The following is a 21,698-nucleotide window of genomic DNA, read 5'->3' as shown; positions in this document are numbered from 1 at the left end:
AAAAAAAGTACACGAATGTATTGACTTTGAAATGTTTTGGGTAAAAATATCTTCCAAATCAAATCTAAAGACTAACAGCGTTTGTGTGGCCACAAAAGAATCTGAAGGTAACAAGGATTATGACGACTTCACTCATTGAGTCACTGATTTACCAGAAGATAAGCACTGCACGCTTGAATGTGGAAAAACAGATCTAACTTCTTCAATTCAGGAAATGCTTATAATTTAGGATATTATCTAGCTTGTTTTCTAGGGCTTACTCCACGCTTTACAGGAGTACTTGTGCATCTTTATGTGTTCTTTACGGTTAACTCTATCAGAAACCCATTGATTTTACATTCTCATTGTCAGCATAGTCGTAGACCACCATCATATGATCTCCTTCGAACATTTAAATGCTTCAATTATCATCTAACGCTTCAATTATAACCAAATGCAGGAAACATTCACAGTTTCCGCATCCGCAAGTCTTGCTTGTCAAGCACTCAGTCATGGCGTCCTAAATCTTTAGTTAAACGTTTGTTGAACCAAAACCAAAAGGAACCGAGAGCTTAAGTTTATTTTTATGATTTATGTTTCTCTTCTTTTTTTTTTTTTTTGGGTTAGTTCTTCACTCTAGTATTGGTCATCGGTGTTGATGATTCTCTATCTCGATAGTATTGTTAGGCACTTCGTTGTTCGTCTCTTCCACACATCTTCGGATTCTGATGCGTCAAAGCTATTGGTTAGCGATTTATAGCTTCTAAGAAAAACTGCATCAGTGATCAGTTACTCATCACTAGTTATATTTGGGTTATGATTTCTACAAACTCCATGAGTTTAAGATTAGAATTCAAAGGTTTCGAGGTTGAGGCAGAGATTTATTGTGTCGCCGCATAAATATCTTAGCAACAAAGCAAAGGGACGTCTGTGATTGAGGTTCCTTAATCAAGAAAGTATCACTCTGTTTGAATTAAAAAAATATATATATATTATAAAATAATAAATAGCACAAAATCTCCGTTGCCGGGAATCGAACCCGGGTCTCCTGGGTGAAAGCCAGATATCCTAACCGCTGGACGACAACGGATTGATATTAGATTTCATCTTTATTCATTGTAATCATATATTTCTTTAAATGATAAGGCTTTGCATGGCCGTTGTGAACTATGGCAAACCCTTATTTGCTTAATCTGTTCGACTAAGATTTGGATAGAGCGGAAGATTTTTTTGGATAAGCTAACAAAACTTTTTAAAGTTGAAATATATATATATATATATACATACAAGGATGAGTATATCTCTTTATACTTCCCAAAGGAAAAAAAAACATCGCCATGTTTTCTAGGTGATATGATATATTAATAATTAGTCTGGTTCTATTTTATATTTTCCGTTACGATTTTCCCACCCCCTATACATAAGTGTATCTAAAACCCAATAGCATGTAAGAAAGAAAAGAAAGCTGTTTTATAACCATGAAAGACATAATATTTCGGACATCGATACCGTGGAAAAACGAAATAGATATATTACAAATTGTTATCTAGCGTTAATCGCTTATTCATTATTGCTAATGGTTTATCGAGCGAAATTATCCACCTCTCCCATCCATGACGTTTCCTTAACTTGCAACCCTACACAAAAATTAATTTAATATAAGAATTCTCTTAATATAATGTCAGTGTTTATTAATTCTCCAATTCCTGTGGCAAATTTTTTTATGTATAATCAGTACTAATCACACTAATCAGGAATTACCTCGACCTCAACGGTTGTTGATGATCTCAATGAACACAATATCAAATCAATATCATTGGTCATGCGTTTGATCTGGTTGCCAAAAAAAATTCGATATTAAAAACCCCTTATTTTTCAACATCAACCAAACTATTCCTATAATTTAAAAAAGAAAAAAAACTACTTACTCGATTAAATTCTGCAATGAAGAATATCAACCCATCCTTGCTCATCCATGCGAGATCTCAAGTAGTCATCTTTTACCAAATTTTCATCGCTGTATTACCAATCAATGAAATCATATCAAGAGAAATCCATAAAACCCACACAAAACAACTAAATTAAAAAGAAAAAAAAATATACTTTAATTACCTAAAATAATAATCAATTTGGAAGACGATTAAAGAAGATAGATTAGACCTTAATGCCAACCTCCTTAGTTCTGGAAGATGCGCTAAATCTGTAACTCACATAAGTTAATGAAAATTCTAGTTATAAACAATTTACTTATATAAAATATTAGTAGAAAAAGCTAATATCAACTTACCTAACACATGCGTGTAAAAAAACTGCGGAAGAGGAAACCATGGTTCGGAAGAAGACCGTGGTGGCAAATTATACATCACGGAGAAGGTTGAATTGCACTTGCTCGACTGTTCTTCAATTAAATCCGTAGGAAGTGAGGCAGAAGTTTGATTCTGATTTATGTCTCTTCTCCTACTGATCATTAGCAAGCCGTCAACGTAAAAATATGAAGAATCTGAATAAAAAGCTTCTCCTATAATAGTTTGGATAGAGTGTTTACGTTTGATTACAAGATGAATCAAAACGAATGAAATATCTAACATGGAGGGTTCATATAATGAACTACTATGATGTTATTCCTAGCCCATTTAGAATTTGGATATTTTTTTTTTTGGGGATCAGATTACAGTTTGGAATTTAGACGATGTCATTCGTCCACATTTTGGAATTAAAATTAGTTTTGACCATTTAAAAAATAAAGACAATTCACTTTCTAGAAATCTCCTCTACTCTGCTTTGGAGTTTGATTAAACTTTGACAAAAAAAACAACTTTCCTCTTATAAGTAACTAAGGCAGAGTTATGTGCAATAGAACTGCTGCTTGAATTATAGTTTTGAGTTTGAGTTAGATTATACTTTGAAATAAATAAAAAGAAAACTAACAGCTTCAAAACTATATATAGTGATTATCTGTTTTTCGGTACATTGAAAAAGTTTCATGCAGAATATCATAAACTAAAACGATCTTTGCTTCCAAAATTGTTGTCAGCCAAAACACAACACACCAGCTTTACGAATATTGTAGAACAAGACAGCCATAAACCTTCAATATAATCTGACTTAAGCTTTATCATCAGCTTCAGAGCAAACACGGTTTCCAAAGAAATCAACCGTGGTTTCGGCAAACTGTCTCATAGAGACACTTCTTTCTTTTCTTTATATTCCTCCAAGGTTATTAGTGATTCCTTGTTTTTGGTCCAATCTGCAGGTCTTGGCATGATTATCGCAATATAGCCTTCGCGATCAGCCTGAATTTAGAAATTTTCATAAAACAGATTAATCAAAATACGGAGCATCATCAGCTATATCAAAACTCATATATAAAAGCAAAGCGAAGTTGATCAATTTGTTTGAACTGTTTAGTGCCGGTTGATTCCATAAGCTGATGATAATAGAGATTCATAGCACAAAGCATTCGATTTTCATAGGTTCATAAATCTAACAAGACAAACTGACAAAGTTTGAATTCCATATTTTTCTTGTATGTTTTACCGATGAATTAAGAAGCTGTGGTTGCTTGATTAATCTCTCGTTCACCTCCAAGAGAGAGCCTTTAACGCAACACCTAGCAAAAAACCAACACAGAACCCAAACAAAAAAAACTTCAATCTTCGACAAATGAGAAACATAGGACAGAGAAATTTGAAACCGGAAAAAAGCTTTGCACCTCACAATATAAGAATCATTTGCAGTAGAAACTTTGCACAATGCTGTATTCGATTCAGAGCGCATAGCATTCTGCACAAGAACAGCATTTGAATACACAACAATTTCGAACCGCAACTTCAAGCTACAACAACTGGTAAAAGTCTTTAAGACTGAGTGAAAGCAAGAAAAAAATAGTGAAAAGAAAGAGAAAGCAACCTTTTTACGCTTGCCGGAGACTTTCAAGACGCTACGATCAGACTTACCAACATTGAAATCGATGTTGGTGATCCCACCTTCGTCCTTAAAAGCTATATGCGTAGGAGCCAATCCAATTACACACAAACTTCACAAACAAACACACAAAGTAAGAAAACCCAAAATCTCACTATTTCAAAGAGGGCTTCAGCAAAGACAATAACAAGAAGATAAATGAAACAGCAAAAAAAAAAAGGAACAACATTTGGCATACCCATTGGCGTGACGGTAGATATACTGATCATGACCCGATTTCGTAAAATCTGCAACCGATGAAAACAAAAAAAAGTTTTGAAAAGGGTTTATTGACACTATCAAAAGGGGTTTTTGAAAAACAGTAGCTGAATCTGAGAACCTGTGATGAAGTAAGAAACGAAATTGACTTGTGTAGCTGATGGAGGAGAAAGCGGAAGATCTCCGATATCTGAAAGCAGCAGATTTCGCAATTCGTCTTCGTCTTCATCTCGTTTTTTCTCATCTTCTTCGGCTTGCTGCTGCTGCTGTTGCTCGTCGCAGTGTTCTAATTCTTCGGATTGCTTTTGCTTAGTTAATTCGACTATATCCTCGATTTCTGGATTCTTCGCAGCCTCATCAGTCTTATGAATCTCCATTCCTTCTTCGATAGTTTCAAACAGCGTAAGAATACAGAAGAAATCGTTTTCTTCTCAGCTTCGAATTTTTAACCTTCCGACGGCGATAAGTAATCGGACTTACTTTGCCGATCATGAATTAGTTTATCTTTTAGATCTACAAAGGCAAAGGCCCATTTAGATTCTAAAAAGGTAAAGGCCCATTTCGATTCCACAAAGGTTTGAAACTTTGAATCGTCGTTCTATATGAACTACACTCAGTATCAGTATCACCATATGAACTAGATGAGCTCTCAAAATTTAAAAATCGCAATGAAGAAGACTTTTAAAAAAGTTTAAAGTTTTTGTTTATCAAAGATTAAAGGAACTGATGTGCACAATAACAAACATAAAAAAAGTCAGATATTTCGAAATAACAGAAGTGTTTAACAGATAAAAGAGACAGCAGTAGAATCTAGAAATCGTCATCATCTTCCTCAGCCATGTATTTAGCGAGCTCCTCTTCTTGCTGTTTCTTCTCCCTCCTTTTCTCGTCACTCTCTTTCTCCCTATGTGTGTTTGGCGGGAACCTCAACGCTCTGACGGCTTCGTTGTGCATATTCAAACAGAAGGCAATCCTCGAGTTAAACGCAGTCTGGGGTTCGTTAGTCGAGTAGATGTCTCCTGTTTCCTTGGAGACCATACAGCTGTTCTTGTGGTCGATGGTCGCGTCGATTGCTCCGTCTCTTATGGCTTTAGCCACTATGCTCTCTGCATCTGCCACTGGGTTTTCAGAGTTTAGCCTTAGCTTTTGGGCAACGTCTGTTAGAGAGATTCTTGAGTAGGAGATGCTGATGTTCCGCAGTCCTGTCCTGATCACGTTGTGTCGGAGTCTGACTATGAGGTTGTGAGTCCTGTCCTCGGAAAATGTTTTTGCAAACCTCTCTTGAACGTTCCTGAACAGCTCCAAGTCACCAATCCTCACAGCCTGTCAATATTCAAACAAATCATCAATATGAGATTGAGATACTCATGTCAGAATCAACATTTTGTTGCATCATCAAGCTACATGTCCTGTTTCATATTCTATTTTAAGAAATTTTGGAATGTGTCACAGATTCAAGAATTTCAAAGGTTAACTCACATTGGTCAGCTCGAAGTATGGCCTAAGAGGCTTCTCCATACCCTTCTGAGTGAAGATCGATCTCTCTGGAATTTCGCCCAAAAGTAGTCGAACTAAGATAGCCCACTTGTTGCATTGGATTCTAAAGCCTAGAGCAGCGACAGGTGCTTTTCTAGCAGCCTGAAGGAGGCTCTCTTTCGCATCGGTGTATTCTAGCTGGATTGTCCGGATCTTACCGAGATAATACAAATACCTACAAAACTGTAAAAAAATAGTGTGAGATGTGTCTCCTCTACCCAGAGAAAATATATGCTTTATCACAATTCGAAGATCTGGAGGTCTAAGAAAACAGGAGAATGTACAGACGAAGCAAAGAAAAGAAACGCAAGGCAGATTTAAGAAATAGCGGGGGAGCAACACACCGCACGCCTAGCAGCAGATGTATGAGTGCAAAAGGATTGTATATGAACCGAACTTAGAAGAAGTTTAACTGATGAAATTTACCATAAGAACGCCATCAGAGAAATGATATAAACGATAATCTAGAGAGCCACAAGGCATAACTGAAAGGTACCTGTTGGTTAGAATGTGCTTCAAATCGAGGTGCTTTTGATCTTAGCTTCTCTGCTTGGTCATACAGGTTGTAGTGTAGGTAGTTGCGAAGCAACAGGTTCAGAAGTGTCTCCTGCATTCAGAAAAATAATTTGAATAATCAAAGCAAAAACTTTCATAAAGAAATGAATGTTTTGTATCATTTGTAAACCACACACCTGACCCAACTCATCATGGCGCAGTGTTGCAGAATGGTGCAAGGCAAGAAGGGTCCTGCAAGCAGAAACAAGACAATCAGATAATTGATACATAATCTATGAGGAAAGGAAGATATAACGAAAACAAAACTGTGTGAGGAAGGGAAGATATATGCGAACTACTCACTCTCGTATCTCCGCAAGATCACCTGTTAGCTCGTAGCTTAAGGAATAGTAAAAGTATAACTTGGAGGCTATCACATCAATGGTTCTCCTGTTTACACTCTTGAGGCGAGCAATACTTGCTGAAGAGCAAGCTTTGGCCTGAAAGATAACAAAAGCAAAGCACATCTGGAATCAAGATCCGAGGAATATTAAATATAAACAAAGTATTTTAAGGGAAACCAAAGAGAGACAGAAGTAGTAACCTCGTTGTACTTTTTCTGATCAATCAGAAAAAGAAGGACAATAAAATAGCAGTAAATCTCGAGCTCAGCAGGTAAGTGCTTGGAAGAAGGAGCTTGAGAGTTCGATGATGCTGTGTCAACTTCCATGTCATGTTCATCACTCTGAACGATTAATATATAAACTATATACATCAGTATCTAAAGAAGCCTCGCGGGTATAATCATCAATGCATTATAATCGAAAATTTACAGATCCTAACAGGCAGAATTCAGAGCGAGAAAAAAGCAAAATTAGATGATTTATGAAGACGAAAAGTAAAGCCAGAAATACCTTGGGAACAAAAGAAGAAAGACGAGTGTGAGCTTCGGAACCAGGAACCAAAGCGAAATCAAGGAAAGAGGAGATCACGGAACTGGTGAGCTTCCGTCTTAGCCCCACGGTGAGACGCACAGCACGAGCAATACGACGGACTTCCTTGGTATACGACCCAGTATCGATCAGAGCTGCAATCTCCTTCAAATCTGGGACAAAAGACATTCCAATGTGTGAAACGATGAGCTACAAAATCGAATTGGGAACACAAGACAACCCTAAGACCGAGATTTACGCTGAAGCGTGGAGGTCGTAGCAGAAACGACGGATTGAGTTGGGGTCTGGTTATCTTTCATCTCCACGTCTTGAGTCATCTTTTCCACAAATCTCAATGTTCTTCACAAAGACAGATAAAATATGGAGAGTAAAGGGGCTTGCAGAACCGAGAGAGTAAATTATTGCCTTTTCTTATTCTTCAAGACAGAAGAATAACTTAACAAATTAATTGTTAGTTAAGTGCCAGAGTTATCAAAGTCGTTGTAGTATAGTGGTAAGTATTCCCGCCTGTCACGCGGGTGACCCGGGTTCGATCCCCGGCAACGGCGTACAATTTTTGCTTTTTACCTTAAACCTTAAAAATGATCAATCGCTTCTTACGACAGCGTTTAATATATGGGCTTCCATATTCTTGGACATAGTCATTCTTATTGTAGATCCTAAAAACTTTATATGCAAGAAGCTTCCGTCTGCTTCTCTGGTAATGAACGCGTTGCTTTAGTGTGTTAAAAATATCTCGTCACTTTTACTATTACAAAACATAAAAGAATTAAGTGCTTCGAAAAAGGATTGAAGTGCATAGCAAAAGAAGAAGACCAAAAAATCAAGTGTTCCATTCCATCACATTAGAAACTTATGAGCAAAGACAAAAACGAGAGAAGTTGGTCCAATATCTCTCACTCACCTAAACATAAACAAAACTACAAAACAATAAACAGAAGAGGTGAAATTAAAAAGAAAGAGAGAAAACCTCAGTAGTTCTCTAACAAAAACCCAAGACGACGACCCACCATTGATAAACATATTATATCCTAAAGCGACTATAGAAAAACAGCCACAAACCCAAAAAAAAAAAAAAACTGAAATAATGAAAGGGATACACTTATGGCAAACATGTCGTCTTGACCGACAGAAGCAAACATAGTGAGAAAGAGAGAGAGCAAGGAGATAGGAAAAAAAAAGATCCAACGACTTGGCTTTTTTTCTTCTTTTATGTTTGTGTAACAGAAACCTCACTCTCAAGCAGCTGCCTGGATCGGTGGTCCATCTGATCTGTTGTTGAATCCACCACCACGACCTCCTCCTCCTCTTCCACGACCTCCCCTTCCACGTCCACGCCCACGCCCTATATTAAACCAATTCAAAACTCATGGCTAATTCACTCAGATACAATTTAAGAACCAAATTACTTGGAGAGTTTTGATTATCGTTACCACGGCCCTGAGGAGGAGCATCATAACCACCACGGCCCTGATGGGGACCATCGTAACCACCACGTCCCTGAGGAGGACCATCGTAACCACCACGGCCCTGAGGAGGACCATTGTAACCACCACGGCCCTGAGGAGGACCATCGTAACCACCACGGTCATCATATCCACGGTGTTCATGAGGAGCATCGTAACCATAACCATAACCTCCATCTTGTGGTTCATCATACTCATTTGGAGGACCATTGTATCCTCCTCTTCCACGACCACGACTGCTGCGACCCCTCCCGCGACCTCTTCCTCTACCATACGACTGGTTGCGTTCCCAATCTCCATCTTCATACTCAACATTCACATATGCATTTCCTGCAGATAATAAACAAAACAAAGCTTCACATGATATACTTGAATCATATCTTCAAAATCTCTAGCTGAGATTTAGGAAGCGTGGCAATCTATAAATCGAAAATCCCTGAAGAAATCTTACCTCTGCCGCCTCGTCCCCTTCCTCTTCCTCTTCCCCTTCCTCGTCCTCTTCCCCTCCCTCTGCCACCAGGAGAACCCTCTGAAAAAAATATAAAAAAGAAATTTTATAAGACACCAGAGCAAGGGGTATTTTAAAAGGGTCATTGAGAGTGACCAATCTTACCTCCTCCTTCATAATCGATATCACCTAATGGTTTCACCATCTCAATAGGAATCGGGCACTGGTATCTGCAGTCATCATTTATATATAATTGTCAGTAGAAGAAGCCGACAATAAAATAAAATAAAAATACAGTAATGATGCCAGTCAAAAAGAGACCAATGCTTGAGACATAACGCATGTATCTAATTATGGTTAAGGACCACAAAACATAAGTCAGAAAGTTCAAAACAATAAACTCACCCAACAGAGGATGTATTAAGCTCTTTTGTGGATAGGGTAATGGTTATCATAGACACATGCCTTGTGGTCTCGATACTTCAAGACAAAACAAAAAGGAAAGAAATAAGCAACATTTTGTTCAGCTGACATAACAATAAAATAGAACTTGTTAAAAATCAGCTTCCTGCACAGTTAAAACCAATAATAAATACAAAGTTTTTTTGGCCACTTACGGAAGAAGGCCTTCCTCTAGAGGTTCCCATGTGTCTGTTATATCGGTGGATCCAATAGATGTGTTTTGATGAAGATCAGGGATCCTTCTCTGCAATACATATTGAAGAGAACATTTTCAGAAACTCATCATCTGAACCACGTTTCGTAATTGGACAGGACAAATCTAAAAAATTACCTTAATCAGCTCTACAATGTTCACAGTCTTGTTGATAGCCCTTCCCATTGCCTTGAATACAACTTCACTTGACCCTTTTTCCTATATAAACATAACAAAAGTCTGAATATAACTGTTCAACTGAATCAAAATCTCCAAACAGAAAACTTTAAAATTATCCGTAACCACATAGTAAATGACATCATTAATTACTAAAACAATCTGAGTATTTCTCTATCTGCCACATGATAAGAAACGGTGACTCATGGATAGTCTCAATCAGAACGCAAACTCAAGATAAGAACATTTCAAGTAGATCATGTACGAACAAGAAGCAAAAGCTTTGGAGAAGTTTAGTTAAAGTCGGAAAATGCCTCCACTTTCCAAAAGAAATAACATAAATGATGCAGGAACAAAATCTAGCTAGATTTCTTTTTTTTTTCTTTCTAAATAAATGTAAAGTATATATGACGCCTAGATTAAAAGTGGATTCAAAACTGCGTTTCTTAAACCTTACACCATATATCCCAACACACCATAACAAGGCTACAGGACTAAGAACTGGATTGACACATATCAGATTCATAGCGGAGGATACAGAATCAATAGGAAACGCAATACCTGAAGAAGAGTCATCGCATAGGTGATGTAGCTTCGTGTCCTGCCCAAACTAGTGATACGAATCTCGTTCGCATCAATCGGCGTCTGGTCTTTCGGCTTCTCCACTCGCTTATAGCTCTCCATCTTCAGGACACAAAAATCCCGCGGAAATAAACAAAATGAGAAGAATAAAATAGTAAGCTCCACAGAAATCAACCAAAATGGAATAAAACTAGGGTTTCTGACTTTTTAACAACACGAGGTTCCTTGTAGCAAACTCACACAAAACAAAAGAGATGATTAAAATCGGGATGTATTATCTTCAATTCATTATCACTTTGATACTTACCTTAAGCAGTTGCTCTGGTTAGATCCTTGGAGAAGATAGAAGATTCAGATAAAAACGAAAATGGTGGTTTTGCCCAGGAAGAGCCCTCTTTGTACGGCTTAGTATCTCTTCTTATACGCCCTAAGAGCCATTTGATGGAAGCACCTCTCTGATATATATCAGCCGCACCACTTCTCTTCCACACACACGTTGCACTACCCTAATCGGTTTCGGTTCGCGATTTTCCTGTAAACCGAAAAGAACCGAACCAAGATAAATCAAGCTGGACTGATAATTAACCCAGGCGAGTGTTTAAGAAAAAACCGTAGTCACCACCTAAAAAATTTAACATCCTCAGTCACTAGAACAAATTCTATAAACGATTACTGATCATTTGATTGTTCCCATCTGGTAATTAAGGATTCCGAACCGAATATATAACCGGGATAGATCCGACTTTAGGTTCACATGTATTTTTTCGGTTAAGCTGAGCCATATTCTTTTTTCTTGTGGGAATAAAATCCAAATTCTTGTAATAAAATCTTACAAAAGATTATCCAGTTGCACAAAATGCGAAGGAAAAAGTCTTACTGGCTTTTTCATTTTTAAAAAAATAAATAGTTTGATGAAAACCGAATCTACACGTTATTAATAGAAAGTTTCTGGATAATCGGTACTAAGTACTAACAATTAATAAAATAAGAAAAAGACAATTTTGTAGTATTATAATTTTCATATTTCGAGAACGTGTCTGTGCTATTTTTGCAGATATGTGTGTACTCTGTGCTTTTAAGCGAACTTTTCAATTATCTCTTATGTAAAAGTAAAAAAACATATTAAATACACATTGTCCATTCGACCGACCAATAAAAAAAAATACACATTGTCCTAACGTTTTTTGTAATGTAAGTTTAAAATATCCGTTATCAAAATAAAAACTGTAAAGCCTCAACTACAATCTGAGATGTTTAATAATTTAGGAGAAAAGAAAACTAATGTGTCTTTGAAACTTCAGTAAGAAAACATAATCTTAGCTAAAAGATCGAGACAGTGTAATTGTCGTGAGCAGTCGGCAAAACAAAAGAAACGTTGTTGTGAGTTGTGACCATCAAAAATTACAAAATAAACATATTGTTGGGAGTAGGAGTATTTATTTGGTGTTGAGTATTGACCCACCAAACGTGAGGAGCATTTAAGTATTTGGCTCAAACTAAAAATTTGGACCAATAGTGTGTAATTAATTAATGATGAAACGATGAAAAAAAACGAGTCAACCTTTTGCCTTTTTAAATTCGATACACAGCGAGTCATTTAACGAAGTAGACACTAGTAGTGGTGAACAAATCTCTTCACTAGAGGGACGAAAATACACAAAACTTCAGCCTTTTTCCGAGCTATATTGATTTATTTTATTTAAAGTAATGATAATGAATTATCTTATAAGCAAAAATTATACTGTTTTTTCTACAAAGAATCTTCTAAAAAAATTTCATCTATTTTGTAGTACCAAAGATATGAAAAATGTACTTTATGTTTGTAGATTCGGATGACGAAGCAACGATAAAGACAATTTATACCGTACTGTTTTCAAAACGATCAAAACGCATCGTTTCAGTTGACTTTTAAACAAATACCTCACGTCGTTTCCTGACGTCGTTATCACAAGACAGATGGAGTCCACGGAGGATTATTTTGGTTCACTATTTCAAAAGAAGAAGAAAAGGCCAGCGTTTAAAGATAACCGGGCTGGTTATATTTAAATAGAATGATGACTTTCCTTTTATTACGATGAACAACAGAGATTTTTGAGCAACTATATATATACATTACATTCCATTACATATAGTCCCATGACACAGCAAAAGCACTTAAGCTCGTCAAAGGAAGGAAATGAGGTTATCTTGCACCTCTACCTTGTGTGCTTGAACCAGAGGATCAATGATTTTTCTCCATCCTCCAAAATCTAAGGGAGAACCAGCATCAGCCAATACAAACCCATTAATGTAGAAGGTTGGTGTGCCATATACCCCTCTTGAAGCGCTATACTGCAACACATAACGCCACAAAAATATCAACTCAGAAGTTAGCATTGTTCGCTTACAGTTAATAATGAGAATAGCCACGTCTAATATTCGACACAATGGTTCACAAACCAATGACCCTTATCTTTCTATCTATTAGCCATTTTAGTTCATGGACTAGTGTAAGGTGCTGAAGAAGAGAAGAAGGTAAATAACCCAAAGAAGAAAGCTGAAGAAAATAACCTTGAAGGAAACCCTGGTCGCTCGGTCCGATTTTGTATCGCTGAAGCCGGATTTGAGGACAGATAGATACGAGTTTCCCAACGTGGCCGTTCCGAGCTTGATTATTTTGTCTACAACGGCAGGTCTTGATAGGAGTTGTGTTTGCGCGTTGTAGAACAATGCCTGTAACAAAAAGAAACAGTTTCAGTGAACCATACACACATTACATATCAACTTTTATTGGATATATGCATAACCAGTAGCTGGAGATAGATTCACGGAAACATTTTTCAGTAAGATTTTAGCTAAGCTTAATTTTATACAAGATACGATCACCCTTTTGTTTTCCCAACCTGCAATGCAAATTCTTACAATTAACATTGAACAAACCTGATGCTTGAAGAACCCTTCCAGCAAACTGAAGGTAGCATTAGCGTTTAGGGTGTTCACAATGTGCAAGGCCCGAGAAGTTACATATGCATTGTCATGGTAGCTGAAAAATCCAAAACCAAGAAAACCAAAAATGATTCATTACAAGTATCAATCTCAAATGAACCATTCACATTTTCATGAAGCAATCATTTTACTTGTCAATTGATTAGACACAGGACCTTTCCCGCGTTACTTGTCAATTGATTTTGATAATTAGAATCAATCAATACAGATATTAGGGTACTATGAAGTCACTGAAGAATTATTTCTCAGCCCAGATAAGAATTTCTGCCGATTTCAATTTCGGCATGGGGAAACAAATTAGAAAACAGAATAGCGAGAGAGAAATCGAGTACTGACGGTAAAGGAAGGAGGTGAAGGAGAAGGGAAACGCGAGATCCATAGTGTTCAAGAGCTTCCTTCAGTGGTGGCCAAGCGTCTCTACTGTCCGGGCATACCGGGTCGAAAAACGCCTCAATTAGTATAGTATCCGGGTCAACACGACGACCCGGTGGGTAAACGAAACCATCGCGCCTCGCCGGAGGCACTAGCTGCGCATGTACTTGCGTACCGACGACGACGACGAGGAACAGCAGAATCGTTCGAATCATTCTCTCGCTTAAGCTCTTTCCCTCTTCCCAGGATCGTATCGCCGGAGATTATTAAACCAGAGACGGTAAATGTAAGCAACGGCTACGATTGCTCGGAAGCTAAGCGAGACACACTCCTTTCATTCCCAACCGTTGATTCAATCTATGCTGACGTGGTAGAATCTCGCCGTGGCAACACGGCAAGTAAGCAAGGAAATTTTGGGTTAAGCAAGCAAACAATAATAAATTTTGGGTAAGCAAACAAGCAATAAGAAATTTTGGGTAGGTAAGCAAGCAATAAGTAATTTATTTGGTCTATGATAGTAAATACCTGTAAATAGGAGCCTGTCCGAATAAATAAAATAAAGTTACGATCTGAGAAAAGACAAAAACAAAAATAATAGAATTGAGATATGGTCCATCATGTTCACAGAGACGACGAACCCGCATAGTTGATTAGTTTACAGAAGAAACTCATAAACCATAATTCTCTCGCTCGAATCGAACCGTTCCAGGTATGCTTCTCGTTGATCAGATCTTCCTTTGCGATTCGATTGCGTCTCTTTCCTTCTCCCCAACTTCTTTCACTTTCACTGGATTTTCCCTATCCGAGTTTGTATGATTGGATTGAAATTTTCATTGATTTTTTCTTTCTTCTTTATAACGTTGTATTGTGAAACGCGTCGTTGATTGCTTTCAGGAGGGATTTTCGATTTTGGATTGACTCTGATCTGTGAAAATGGGGGCAAATGATATCGACATGGAAGAAGGGACTCTGGAGATCGGCATGGGTAAGTCACCGATCATGGATCACACAATATAGAGCTTCAGTTTTAGATCGTATCTATAGGCCGTGCGTTTGGAATTTGGTTGGAATTTTTAGTTTAATTAGCCATGTGATTGGGTTGATTCAAAAGTTACTTCTCCGAATCTCGTTTCTCTGGGGATTTATACTCCTATAAGACTGATCAATAATCTTTAAATTGCAGAGTACAGAACTGTTTCTGGTGTTGCTGGACCATTGGTCATTCTTGACAAAGTGAAGGTAAGAACATAATTTTTGATTATAGATGTTAATTTACTTTGCGAGGGAAACTAAACTGACTAACACTTTTTTATTGTATAATAAATCAGGGTCCAAAGTACCAGGAAATTGTTAATATTCGCTTAGGAGATGGATCAACGAGACGTGGTCAGGTTCTGGAAGTCGACGGGGAGAAAGCAGTTGTGCAGGTTTACGATTTTTTTCTTTTTTCATGTCACTTCGAACACTGAATTATAAATGAACACCAAATATATGAATCTAAATGTACATTGTATAGGTCACTTCACCGGTTACTTACTCGTCTAAGGGTTTCAGGTTTTTGAAGGAACATCTGGAATTGACAACAAGTTTACAACCGTGCAATTCACAGGAGAGGTAATTTTGGTTGATTTTTCTGCTTCCTGTTTATTATCTAACCTTTATATTTTGTAACTGGTGTGAGTGTGTGTGTTTTTTCAGGTTTTGAAGACACCTGTATCATTGGATATGCTTGGGCGCATTTTTAACGGTTCAGGAAAGCCTATTGATAATGGCCCTCCTATTTTGCCAGAGGCATACCTTGATATTTCAGGTCAGCTTCAAATGATATGATTGCTCCAGTGAGATCTTTGAAGCCATATGCTGTCTATGCGTGTGTGTTTAAAGTTTCAGTGTGTTATATTGATAGGAAGTTCAATTAACCCCAGTGAAAGAACCTATCCCGAAGAGATGATACAAACAGGGATTTCGACCATTGATGTCATGAATTCCATTGCTCGTGGACAGAAGATTCCGCTTTTCTCTGCTGCTGGTCTTCCTCATAATGAAATAGCTGCTCAGATTTGTCGTCAGGCTGGTCTTGTCAAGCGTTTGGAAAAGACTGTTGATCTACTTGAGGTAATTTGTTTTGCCCCAGTACCAACCACAAATTTGTCGTTTGTTTCTCTATAATCAGAAGAATCTCATGAAGAACTTGTATGAGTTGTAACTGTTTATACAAGTGTGCCAATGAGTTCGTGGCACATCTAAAAGCTTTCTTCAATTTGAAATGACCGTTGGCTACTAAGGAAACTCAATTTCTGTCAAAATTGAATGTTCTTGTTTGTAGACATTCCTCTTTAATATTGTCTGTCTAATAAAATCCTTGGTTTTTTACTTTTTTTCCTTGTGTGTGTGTTTTCCAGGATCATGGAGAGGACAATTTTGCGATTGTGTTTGCAGCTATGGGTGTGAACATGGAGACAGCTCAGTTCTTTAAGCGAGATTTCGAAGAAAATGGATCAATGGAGAGAGTTACCCTTTTCCTGAACTTGGTAAGTTTACTAGTTGTGGCCTCTAAAACTTATTGCCAGATCTCGCTGTTTTTACCTTCCATTATTCACAACAGGCCAATGACCCGACTATTGAGAGAATCATCACTCCTCGAATTGCCCTCACAACAGCAGAATATCTGGCTTATGAATGTGGGAAACACGTTCTTGTTATATTGACGGATATGAGTTCTTATGCTGATGCTCTTCGTGAGGTAAAGTGAAATTTTAATACCGGAGTAGGTCCTTTATACCATACCTGTGTTTTTCTTTTTTTTTTTATTGGTAATAGGATTGAGAAAGTGTAGGTTTCCGCTGCTCGAGAAGAAGTTCCCGGAAGACGTGGATATCCTGGTTATATGTACACTGATCTTGCAACTATTTATGAACGTGCTGGGCGTATTGAGGGAAGAAAAGGTTCCATCACCCAAATCCCAATCCTGACTATGCCCAATGACGGTACAAAAAAAAAAATTTCCCTAGAACAATTCTCAAATTCCTTTTTAACATTTGATTTCTTGAGCAACCCCAATACTTCTTGTTTATTTTTTAAAAATCAGATATCACGCATCCTACTCCGGATCTTACTGGTTACATTACTGAAGGTCAGATATATATCGATAGGCAACTTCACAACAGACAGGTAATTAAGCTCGCGAGACCCTGATATTACTGGTTCTTTTTATTATGATTGATCGCTGAATTAAATTTGTCTCTGTTTCTTCCTAAAAACAGATATATCCACCCATCAACGTGCTTCCATCTCTTTCTCGTTTGATGAAGGTTAGAAACTAACTCTCGTTGATTGATTAGTAATCATCACACACTCTCTCTAACTCGTATCACTCCTCGTTCTTTAGAGTGCTATTGGTGAGGGCATGACTCGCAAAGACCATTCTGATGTGTCGAACCAGCTGTATGCAAATTATGCAATCGGAAAAGATGTTCAAGCCATGAAAGCTGTTGTTGGAGAAGAAGCACTTTCTTCAGAGGATCTGCTATATTTAGAGTTCCTGGATAAGTTTGAGAGGAAGTTTGTGATGCAAGGAGCTTATGACACACGAAACATCTTCCAATCACTGGACTTAGCTTGGACATTGCTCCGTATCTTCCCGCGTGAGCTTCTTCACCGTATCCCTGCAAAGACTCTTGACCAATTCTACAGCCGCGACTCAACAACGAGTTAAAATCCGAATTCCTCTTGTTTTGTTTCGTTCTCTTCAGACAAGGTAATGGAGTTATCATATCGAAATTCTTTGAGGGAAAAAAAAACTGTGAATTTTGTGATGTATTGTTTTGTGTTTATATAGAGAGGGAAAAAAGGCTATATATGCCTCCAATCTGGTTTTATCTCTTTTTTTGTTTGTTCTGTTATTCAAAGTGGAAATAATCATCGATAAACGATGTCGTGTTACCTGCACTTTTATGTAAGATTATCTCACAATCTATTGTGATTTTTTCAGAAATAAGATTAAGGTAAGATAACACGACCAGAAATCACTAGGCTGTCCCTTGGTCATCTTTTAAGTTTTTTTAAGAAATAAGGTCAAATCATTTTGTGGCTGTAGAAGAAAGAAACAAAAATCAAGGTCACATTTGGATTAGAATATTGATTCATAGTAAAAATCTTAAAATGTTGTAGTTCGAATTCCAAACCTATGTATAAGTTACTAATTTTGTAGCCAATTAGGACAAATGCCGGATTTGTTATAATATCTGACATTATTGGAAATGTACGTAAACTCATTTAATAATAGTATGGACCAATCCATATTCCCCCCCCCCCAAAGATCCTGAATTTTTTAGAAATGTTATTGGTTGTGGAAAGCATTCATGATGACAAGATAAACCACCGGAAATAAAGGAATCAATGAGATAATTGACCTGAACCGAGATTTGTCCATTTTCCAATCAATGGCAATCTCCGTTATCTATCTATCTATACTCATCTTTCATCTTTCACATCTAACTCAAATTTGTTCCTCTAAAATAAAATAAAAAAATTTAAGTTTCCGCGTTGATTATTATTATATATTTTCTTATAAGGAAGACGAGAACCTATAGAGACCCATCCCAAGGGGACATTTGAAAGAAAAAATGATACCATAACCTTCCCAAAACGCAAAAGCAAAGCACCCCTCAAACTCCATTCAAGCCACCATTACGTTATAGATATTCATTTTGTGTATTCATATTCACTTTATTTACAAAAATCTTAGAATAAAAGGACGACAAAAACAAAACACGGAATAAGACAGAAGACTGTTCTACTTTGATCCCATGCTCAAAAACACCCATAAAGCGACCACAAACCAGAGAAACAAAAACATTCGAACCAAACATTTTTGCAAAATAAACATAATGGGATTTTGCTTCTCCAAATCACAAACCCATGAGATCCCAATCTCTTCATCTTCCGATTCTAGCCCTCGTCATCGCAACCAACCTCTCCCCAAACCGACGAATCCTCAAGGACAAGCCAGTAATTTCCCCACCAATCCTAAACCCAAACCGGCTCCTCGTCCTCGTCCTTCCTCCTCCGGTTCCCAAATCGGTCCAATCCTTAACCGGCCAATGATCGATCTCTCCGCTCTCTACGACCTCCACAAAGAACTCGGCCGTGGCCAATTCGGAATCACCTACCGTTGTACGGACAAATCCAACGGCCGAGAATACGCCTGCAAATCCATCTCTAAACGCAAACTCATCCGTCGAAAAGACATCGAAGACGTGAGGCGCGAAGTCATGATCCTACAACACCTCACTGGCCAACCAAACATCGTCGAGTTTCGAGGCGCCTACGAGGACAAAGACAATTTACACCTTGTCATGGAACTCTGTTCCGGAGGCGAGCTCTTTGATCGGATCATCAAAAGAGGGAGTTATTCTGAGAAAGAAGCTGCTAATATCTTCAGACAGATCGTTAATGTCGTTCATGTTTGTCATTTCATGGGAGTTGTTCATAGAGACTTGAAGCCTGAGAATTTCTTGCTTTCTAGTGCGGAAGAAGATTCTTCCATTAAAGCCACCGATTTTGGACTCTCTGTTTTCATCGAAGAAGGTAACATAACGAATATCCATCTTCTTGATGTTTCTTTTTCCCGTATTAATAAATCTTTCGAAAAAAAAATTCAAGGGTCTTGTTCAGAGATTTGTCTTTGTTACGTTGCGTGTGTTTAATACATAAACTAAATGCTTGAACTTGTGGTAGAATCAAGAAAAAAGATGGCGACATTGTATCTTCGTGTGGGATCAATCTAGTGCGACACCAAGTCAACTTGGAAAACGACTTGGGTCAGCCCAAGTCAAATGATGTTTCCCACAAGATTTAAAAACTATATAAAAAAAAAAAAAAATTGATCCAAAGAAGTGATTAGTACAAACAGAAGTGATTCAAACCAAAAATCAAAATACGTGTAACCCAGAGCTATTAAGATTTTTTTTTTTTTTAAAAAAAAAAGAAATTAGCTATAACTCTGGTTTTTCAATTTAAAATCCTTTCAAGTTCATATATATGTATTTTTGTAGGTAAAGTGTATAGAGATATAGTCGGTAGCGCATACTACGTAGCACCTGAAGTATTACGTCAAAACTATGGGAAAGAGATCGATGTATGGAGCGCTGGTGTCATGCTTTACATTCTTCTAAGCGGTGTTCCTCCATTTTGGGGTGGTATGTCAAAAAAAACAACTTTGAATCATCTAAAAGTCTATTATTATATACTCAATGTGAAGATTGTTGAAACATGAAAGATTTTGAACAAAAAGAAAACGGTACTATTTTAATGTTCGTTTTAGAGACCGAGAAGACAATATTTGAGGCTGTCTTAGAAGGAAAACTGGATCTTGAAAGTTCACCGTGGCCTACTATATCGGTAAGCGCAAAAGATTTGATAAGAAAGATGTTGGCAAGAGATCCTAAAAGACGGATTACAGCAGCTGAAGCACTTGGTATGTTTTTGCAAGTAATGTGTCTACATATTTTTTTTGTGTCTACATATTTTTCTACATATTCTTCCTCATAACTAACTAACTAGCTAAACGTTCTTTTATTGCGGTGGGAAAAACCAGAGCATCCATGGTTGACAGACAGCACAATTTCAGATAAACCAATCGATAGTGCTGTTCTTATTAGGATGAAGCAGTTCCGTGCAATGAACAAGCTCAAGAAACTTGCCTTGAAGGTAAACTACATGATTCTTCATCTCCAAGATGATTACAAGATTGATCGGCAAGAAGAAAAAAGCAGAATATTTCTGACATTGATCTTTTGAATTCTTTTTGTTGTTTTTTTTTTGTGTGTTTAAGGTGATAGCGGAAAATCTATCGGAAGAAGACATTAAGGGGTTAAAGCAAACGTTTAAGAATATGGATACAGATGGAAGTGGCACCATTACTTTTGATGAACTAAGAAACGGTTTACATCGCCTTGGATCTAACCTTACCGAATCTGAAATCAAACAACTCATGGACGCTGTATGACCAAAAAAAAAAAAATCCAATTGGTGTATAATCAAACTCTGCAAAGGAAATCATTAATTACTAAGCTGAGTTTTTTTTTGTTTTCATATATAGGCTGATGTGGACAAAAGCGGGACGATTGATTACATTGAGTTTATAACTGCTACAATGCATCGACATAGATTGGAGAAAGAAGAGCATTTGATAGAAGCTTTCAAATTCTTTGACAAAGACAGAAGCGGGTTTGTGATCTAATTTCTTATCTTGTCAGTGACAAGTTGTCACAACTATAATTAATTAAGACCAAACTGTCTTCTTATATGTCTTTATTTTATTTTTATTTTTTCAAAAAAAAAACAGATTCATCACAAGGGACGAACTTAAACATTCAATGACTCAGTATGGCATGGGTGATGATGCGACCATAGATGAAGTTATCAATGATGTCGATACCGACAACGTAAGATACATTTACTTTCGATGTCAATATACGATGATGATGATGATGATTATTAATAATAATGATAATGATGATTAATAGGATGGGAGAATAAACTACGAGGAATTTGTGGCCATGATGACCAAGGGAACTACAGATTCAGATGCGAAGCTGATCAGATGATATATTCAACTACAATTACGGATGCTTTACTTCTACTATAAATAAACTATAAACTAATAATAATAAACACGAATGAAATGAGAATCAATGCGTCCTTATGTTTGTTTCTTCTTTAGATGGTTAAAATGATTTGTTTACCTGCGTGAGTATATATGATTATAAGCAACGAAGTCCCCTAAAAACCCTTAAACGTCCGATCCTATAAATTTATAAAACCTTAAACGTCCTATCAATCTTGCAATAAACTTCAGTTAAGGT

At 37.2% G+C, this 21,698-nt stretch overlaps 6 protein-coding genes and 2 non-coding genes across 9 annotated transcripts; 3 read left to right on the top strand and 5 right to left on the bottom strand.

Annotated features, from left to right (window-relative positions):
* Positions 1-997: 997 nt before the first annotated feature.
* TRNAE-UUC lies at positions 998-1,069 on the bottom strand. The gene has a single exon. It is a non-coding gene; the product is annotated as a tRNA-Glu (tRNA).
* Positions 1,070-2,906: 1,837 nt separating this feature from the next.
* Positions 2,907-4,625, bottom strand: LOC18008161 (FAM206 family protein). Of its 2 annotated transcripts, XM_006390187.2 has the most exons (6): positions 4,283-4,625; positions 4,142-4,190; positions 3,889-4,015; positions 3,692-3,762; positions 3,517-3,589; positions 2,907-3,272 (listed from the first exon to the last, which is right to left on the bottom strand). In XM_006390187.2, the coding sequence occupies exons 1-6, from the start codon at positions 4,536-4,538 to the stop codon at positions 3,156-3,158; spliced, it is 693 nt and encodes a 230-aa protein (XP_006390249.1). In that variant the 5' UTR covers positions 4,539-4,625; the 3' UTR covers positions 2,907-3,155. The 2 variants fall into 2 exon arrangements, with proteins under 2 accessions (XP_006390249.1, XP_024008392.1); XM_024152624.1 differs by having other exon boundaries at positions 3,692-4,015.
* Positions 4,626-4,848: 223 nt separating this feature from the next.
* LOC18008980 (26S proteasome non-ATPase regulatory subunit 3 homolog B) lies at positions 4,849-7,523 on the bottom strand. The gene is made up of 8 exons (XM_006390186.2): positions 7,384-7,523; positions 7,107-7,297; positions 6,797-6,937; positions 6,556-6,692; positions 6,390-6,444; positions 6,194-6,304; positions 5,641-5,880; positions 4,849-5,484 (listed from the first exon to the last, which is right to left on the bottom strand). Exons 1-8 carry the CDS (start codon positions 7,460-7,462, stop codon positions 4,972-4,974), a joined length of 1,467 nt encoding a protein of 488 aa, XP_006390248.1. The 5' UTR covers positions 7,463-7,523; the 3' UTR covers positions 4,849-4,971.
* Positions 7,524-7,621: 98 nt separating this feature from the next.
* TRNAD-GUC lies at positions 7,622-7,693 on the top strand. The gene has a single exon. It is a non-coding gene; the product is annotated as a tRNA-Asp (tRNA).
* Positions 7,694-7,955: 262 nt separating this feature from the next.
* Positions 7,956-10,940, bottom strand: LOC18009041 (glycine-rich cell wall structural protein 2). The gene is made up of 9 exons (XM_024155475.1): positions 10,781-10,940; positions 10,453-10,575; positions 9,853-9,933; positions 9,677-9,765; positions 9,465-9,539; positions 9,225-9,289; positions 9,063-9,140; positions 8,579-8,941; positions 7,956-8,490 (listed from the first exon to the last, which is right to left on the bottom strand). Exons 2-9 carry the CDS (start codon positions 10,573-10,575, stop codon positions 8,384-8,386), a joined length of 981 nt encoding a protein of 326 aa, XP_024011243.1. The 5' UTR covers positions 10,781-10,940; the 3' UTR covers positions 7,956-8,383.
* Positions 10,941-12,495: 1,555 nt separating this feature from the next.
* On the bottom strand, positions 12,496-14,184 carry LOC112084164. The gene is made up of 4 exons (XM_024153379.1): positions 13,795-14,184; positions 13,393-13,495; positions 13,024-13,185; positions 12,496-12,804 (listed from the first exon to the last, which is right to left on the bottom strand). Exons 1-4 carry the CDS (start codon positions 14,043-14,045, stop codon positions 12,637-12,639), a joined length of 684 nt encoding a protein of 227 aa, XP_024009147.1. The 5' UTR covers positions 14,046-14,184; the 3' UTR covers positions 12,496-12,636.
* Positions 14,185-14,411: 227 nt separating this feature from the next.
* LOC18008959 (V-type proton ATPase subunit B1) lies at positions 14,412-17,827 on the top strand. Its single transcript, XM_006390184.2, has 13 exons — positions 14,412-14,539; positions 14,725-14,815; positions 15,014-15,069; positions 15,159-15,257; positions 15,385-15,444; positions 15,529-15,640; positions 15,737-15,945; positions 16,233-16,361; positions 16,436-16,573; positions 16,667-16,817; positions 16,919-17,001; positions 17,094-17,141; positions 17,219-17,827. The coding sequence occupies exons 2-13, from the start codon at positions 14,764-14,766 to the stop codon at positions 17,543-17,545; spliced, it is 1,464 nt and encodes a 487-aa protein (XP_006390246.1). The 5' UTR covers positions 14,412-14,539; positions 14,725-14,763; the 3' UTR covers positions 17,546-17,827.
* Positions 17,828-18,478: 651 nt separating this feature from the next.
* Positions 18,479-21,664, top strand: LOC18008985 (calcium-dependent protein kinase 29). The gene is made up of 8 exons (XM_006390183.2): positions 18,479-19,419; positions 19,887-20,030; positions 20,156-20,308; positions 20,429-20,541; positions 20,666-20,833; positions 20,933-21,060; positions 21,179-21,278; positions 21,360-21,664. Exons 1-8 carry the CDS (start codon positions 18,639-18,641, stop codon positions 21,438-21,440), a joined length of 1,668 nt encoding a protein of 555 aa, XP_006390245.1. The 5' UTR covers positions 18,479-18,638; the 3' UTR covers positions 21,441-21,664.
* The last annotated feature ends 34 nt before the right edge of the window (positions 21,665-21,698 follow it).

This window comes from Eutrema salsugineum, unplaced genomic scaffold, assembly GCF_000478725.1.
Source record: "Eutrema salsugineum unplaced genomic scaffold, Eutsalg1_0 scaffold_9, whole genome shotgun sequence".
Lineage (NCBI taxonomy): Eukaryota > Viridiplantae > Streptophyta > Magnoliopsida > Brassicales > Brassicaceae > Eutrema > Eutrema salsugineum.
This window is presented reverse-complemented; position numbering and strand designations above follow the sequence as displayed.

What these genes read in the sequence shown, in the direction of transcription:
- LOC18008161 (XM_024152624.1), bottom strand. Translation starts at nt 4,538, where the DNA reads ATGGAGATTCATAAGACTGATGAGGCTGCGAAGAATCCAGAAATCGAG. An exon ending in CGTTTCTTACTTCATCACAG is followed by an intron (nt 4,191 to 4,282) that starts GTTCTCAGATTC and finishes CATCGGTTGCAG; the next exon opens with ATTTTACGAAATCGGGTCAT. An exon ending in AATGATTCTTATATTGTGAG is followed by an intron (nt 3,590 to 3,691) that starts GTGCAAAGCTTT and finishes GTTTTTTGCTAG; the next exon opens with GTGTTGCGTTAAAGGCTCTC.
- LOC18008980 (XM_006390186.2), bottom strand. Translation starts at nt 7,462, where the DNA reads ATGACTCAAGACGTGGAGATGAAAGATAACCAGACCCCAACTCAATCC. An exon ending in TACGACCTCCACGCTTCAGC is followed by an intron (nt 7,298 to 7,383) that starts GTAAATCTCGGT and finishes CTTTTGTCCCAG; the next exon opens with ATTTGAAGGAGATTGCAGCT. An exon ending in ATCAGAAAAAGTACAACGAG is followed by an intron (nt 6,693 to 6,796) that starts GTTACTACTTCT and finishes GTTATCTTTCAG; the next exon opens with GCCAAAGCTTGCTCTTCAGC.
- LOC18009041 (XM_024155475.1), bottom strand. Translation starts at nt 10,575, where the DNA reads ATGGAGAGCTATAAGCGAGTGGAGAAGCCGAAAGACCAGACGCCGATT. An exon ending in ATGCGATGACTCTTCTTCAG is followed by an intron (nt 9,934 to 10,452) that starts GTATTGCGTTTC and finishes ATGTTTATATAG; the next exon opens with GAAAAAGGGTCAAGTGAAGT. An exon ending in CTTAATACATCCTCTGTTGG is followed by an intron (nt 9,290 to 9,464) that starts GTGAGTTTATTG and finishes TGATGACTGCAG; the next exon opens with ATACCAGTGCCCGATTCCTA.
- LOC112084164 (XM_024153379.1), bottom strand. Translation starts at nt 14,045, where the DNA reads ATGATTCGAACGATTCTGCTGTTCCTCGTCGTCGTCGTCGGTACGCAA. An exon ending in CTTCACCTCCTTCCTTTACC is followed by an intron (nt 13,496 to 13,794) that starts GTCAGTACTCGA and finishes TGGATTTTTCAG; the next exon opens with CTACCATGACAATGCATATG. An exon ending in AAGGGTTCTTCAAGCATCAG is followed by an intron (nt 13,186 to 13,392) that starts GTTTGTTCAATG and finishes TTTTTGTTACAG; the next exon opens with GCATTGTTCTACAACGCGCA.
- LOC18008959 (XM_006390184.2), top strand. Translation starts at nt 14,764, where the DNA reads ATGGGGGCAAATGATATCGACATGGAAGAAGGGACTCTGGAGATCGGC. An exon ending in GACTCTGGAGATCGGCATGG is followed by an intron (nt 14,816 to 15,013) that starts GTAAGTCACCGA and finishes TTTAAATTGCAG; the next exon opens with AGTACAGAACTGTTTCTGGT. An exon ending in GGCAACTTCACAACAGACAG is followed by an intron (nt 17,002 to 17,093) that starts GTAATTAAGCTC and finishes TCCTAAAAACAG; the next exon opens with ATATATCCACCCATCAACGT.
- LOC18008985 (XM_006390183.2), top strand. Translation starts at nt 18,639, where the DNA reads ATGCTCAAAAACACCCATAAAGCGACCACAAACCAGAGAAACAAAAAC. An exon ending in TCAAGAAACTTGCCTTGAAG is followed by an intron (nt 20,542 to 20,665) that starts GTAAACTACATG and finishes TGTGTGTTTAAG; the next exon opens with GTGATAGCGGAAAATCTATC. An exon ending in ATGATGTCGATACCGACAAC is followed by an intron (nt 21,279 to 21,359) that starts GTAAGATACATT and finishes GATGATTAATAG; the next exon opens with GATGGGAGAATAAACTACGA.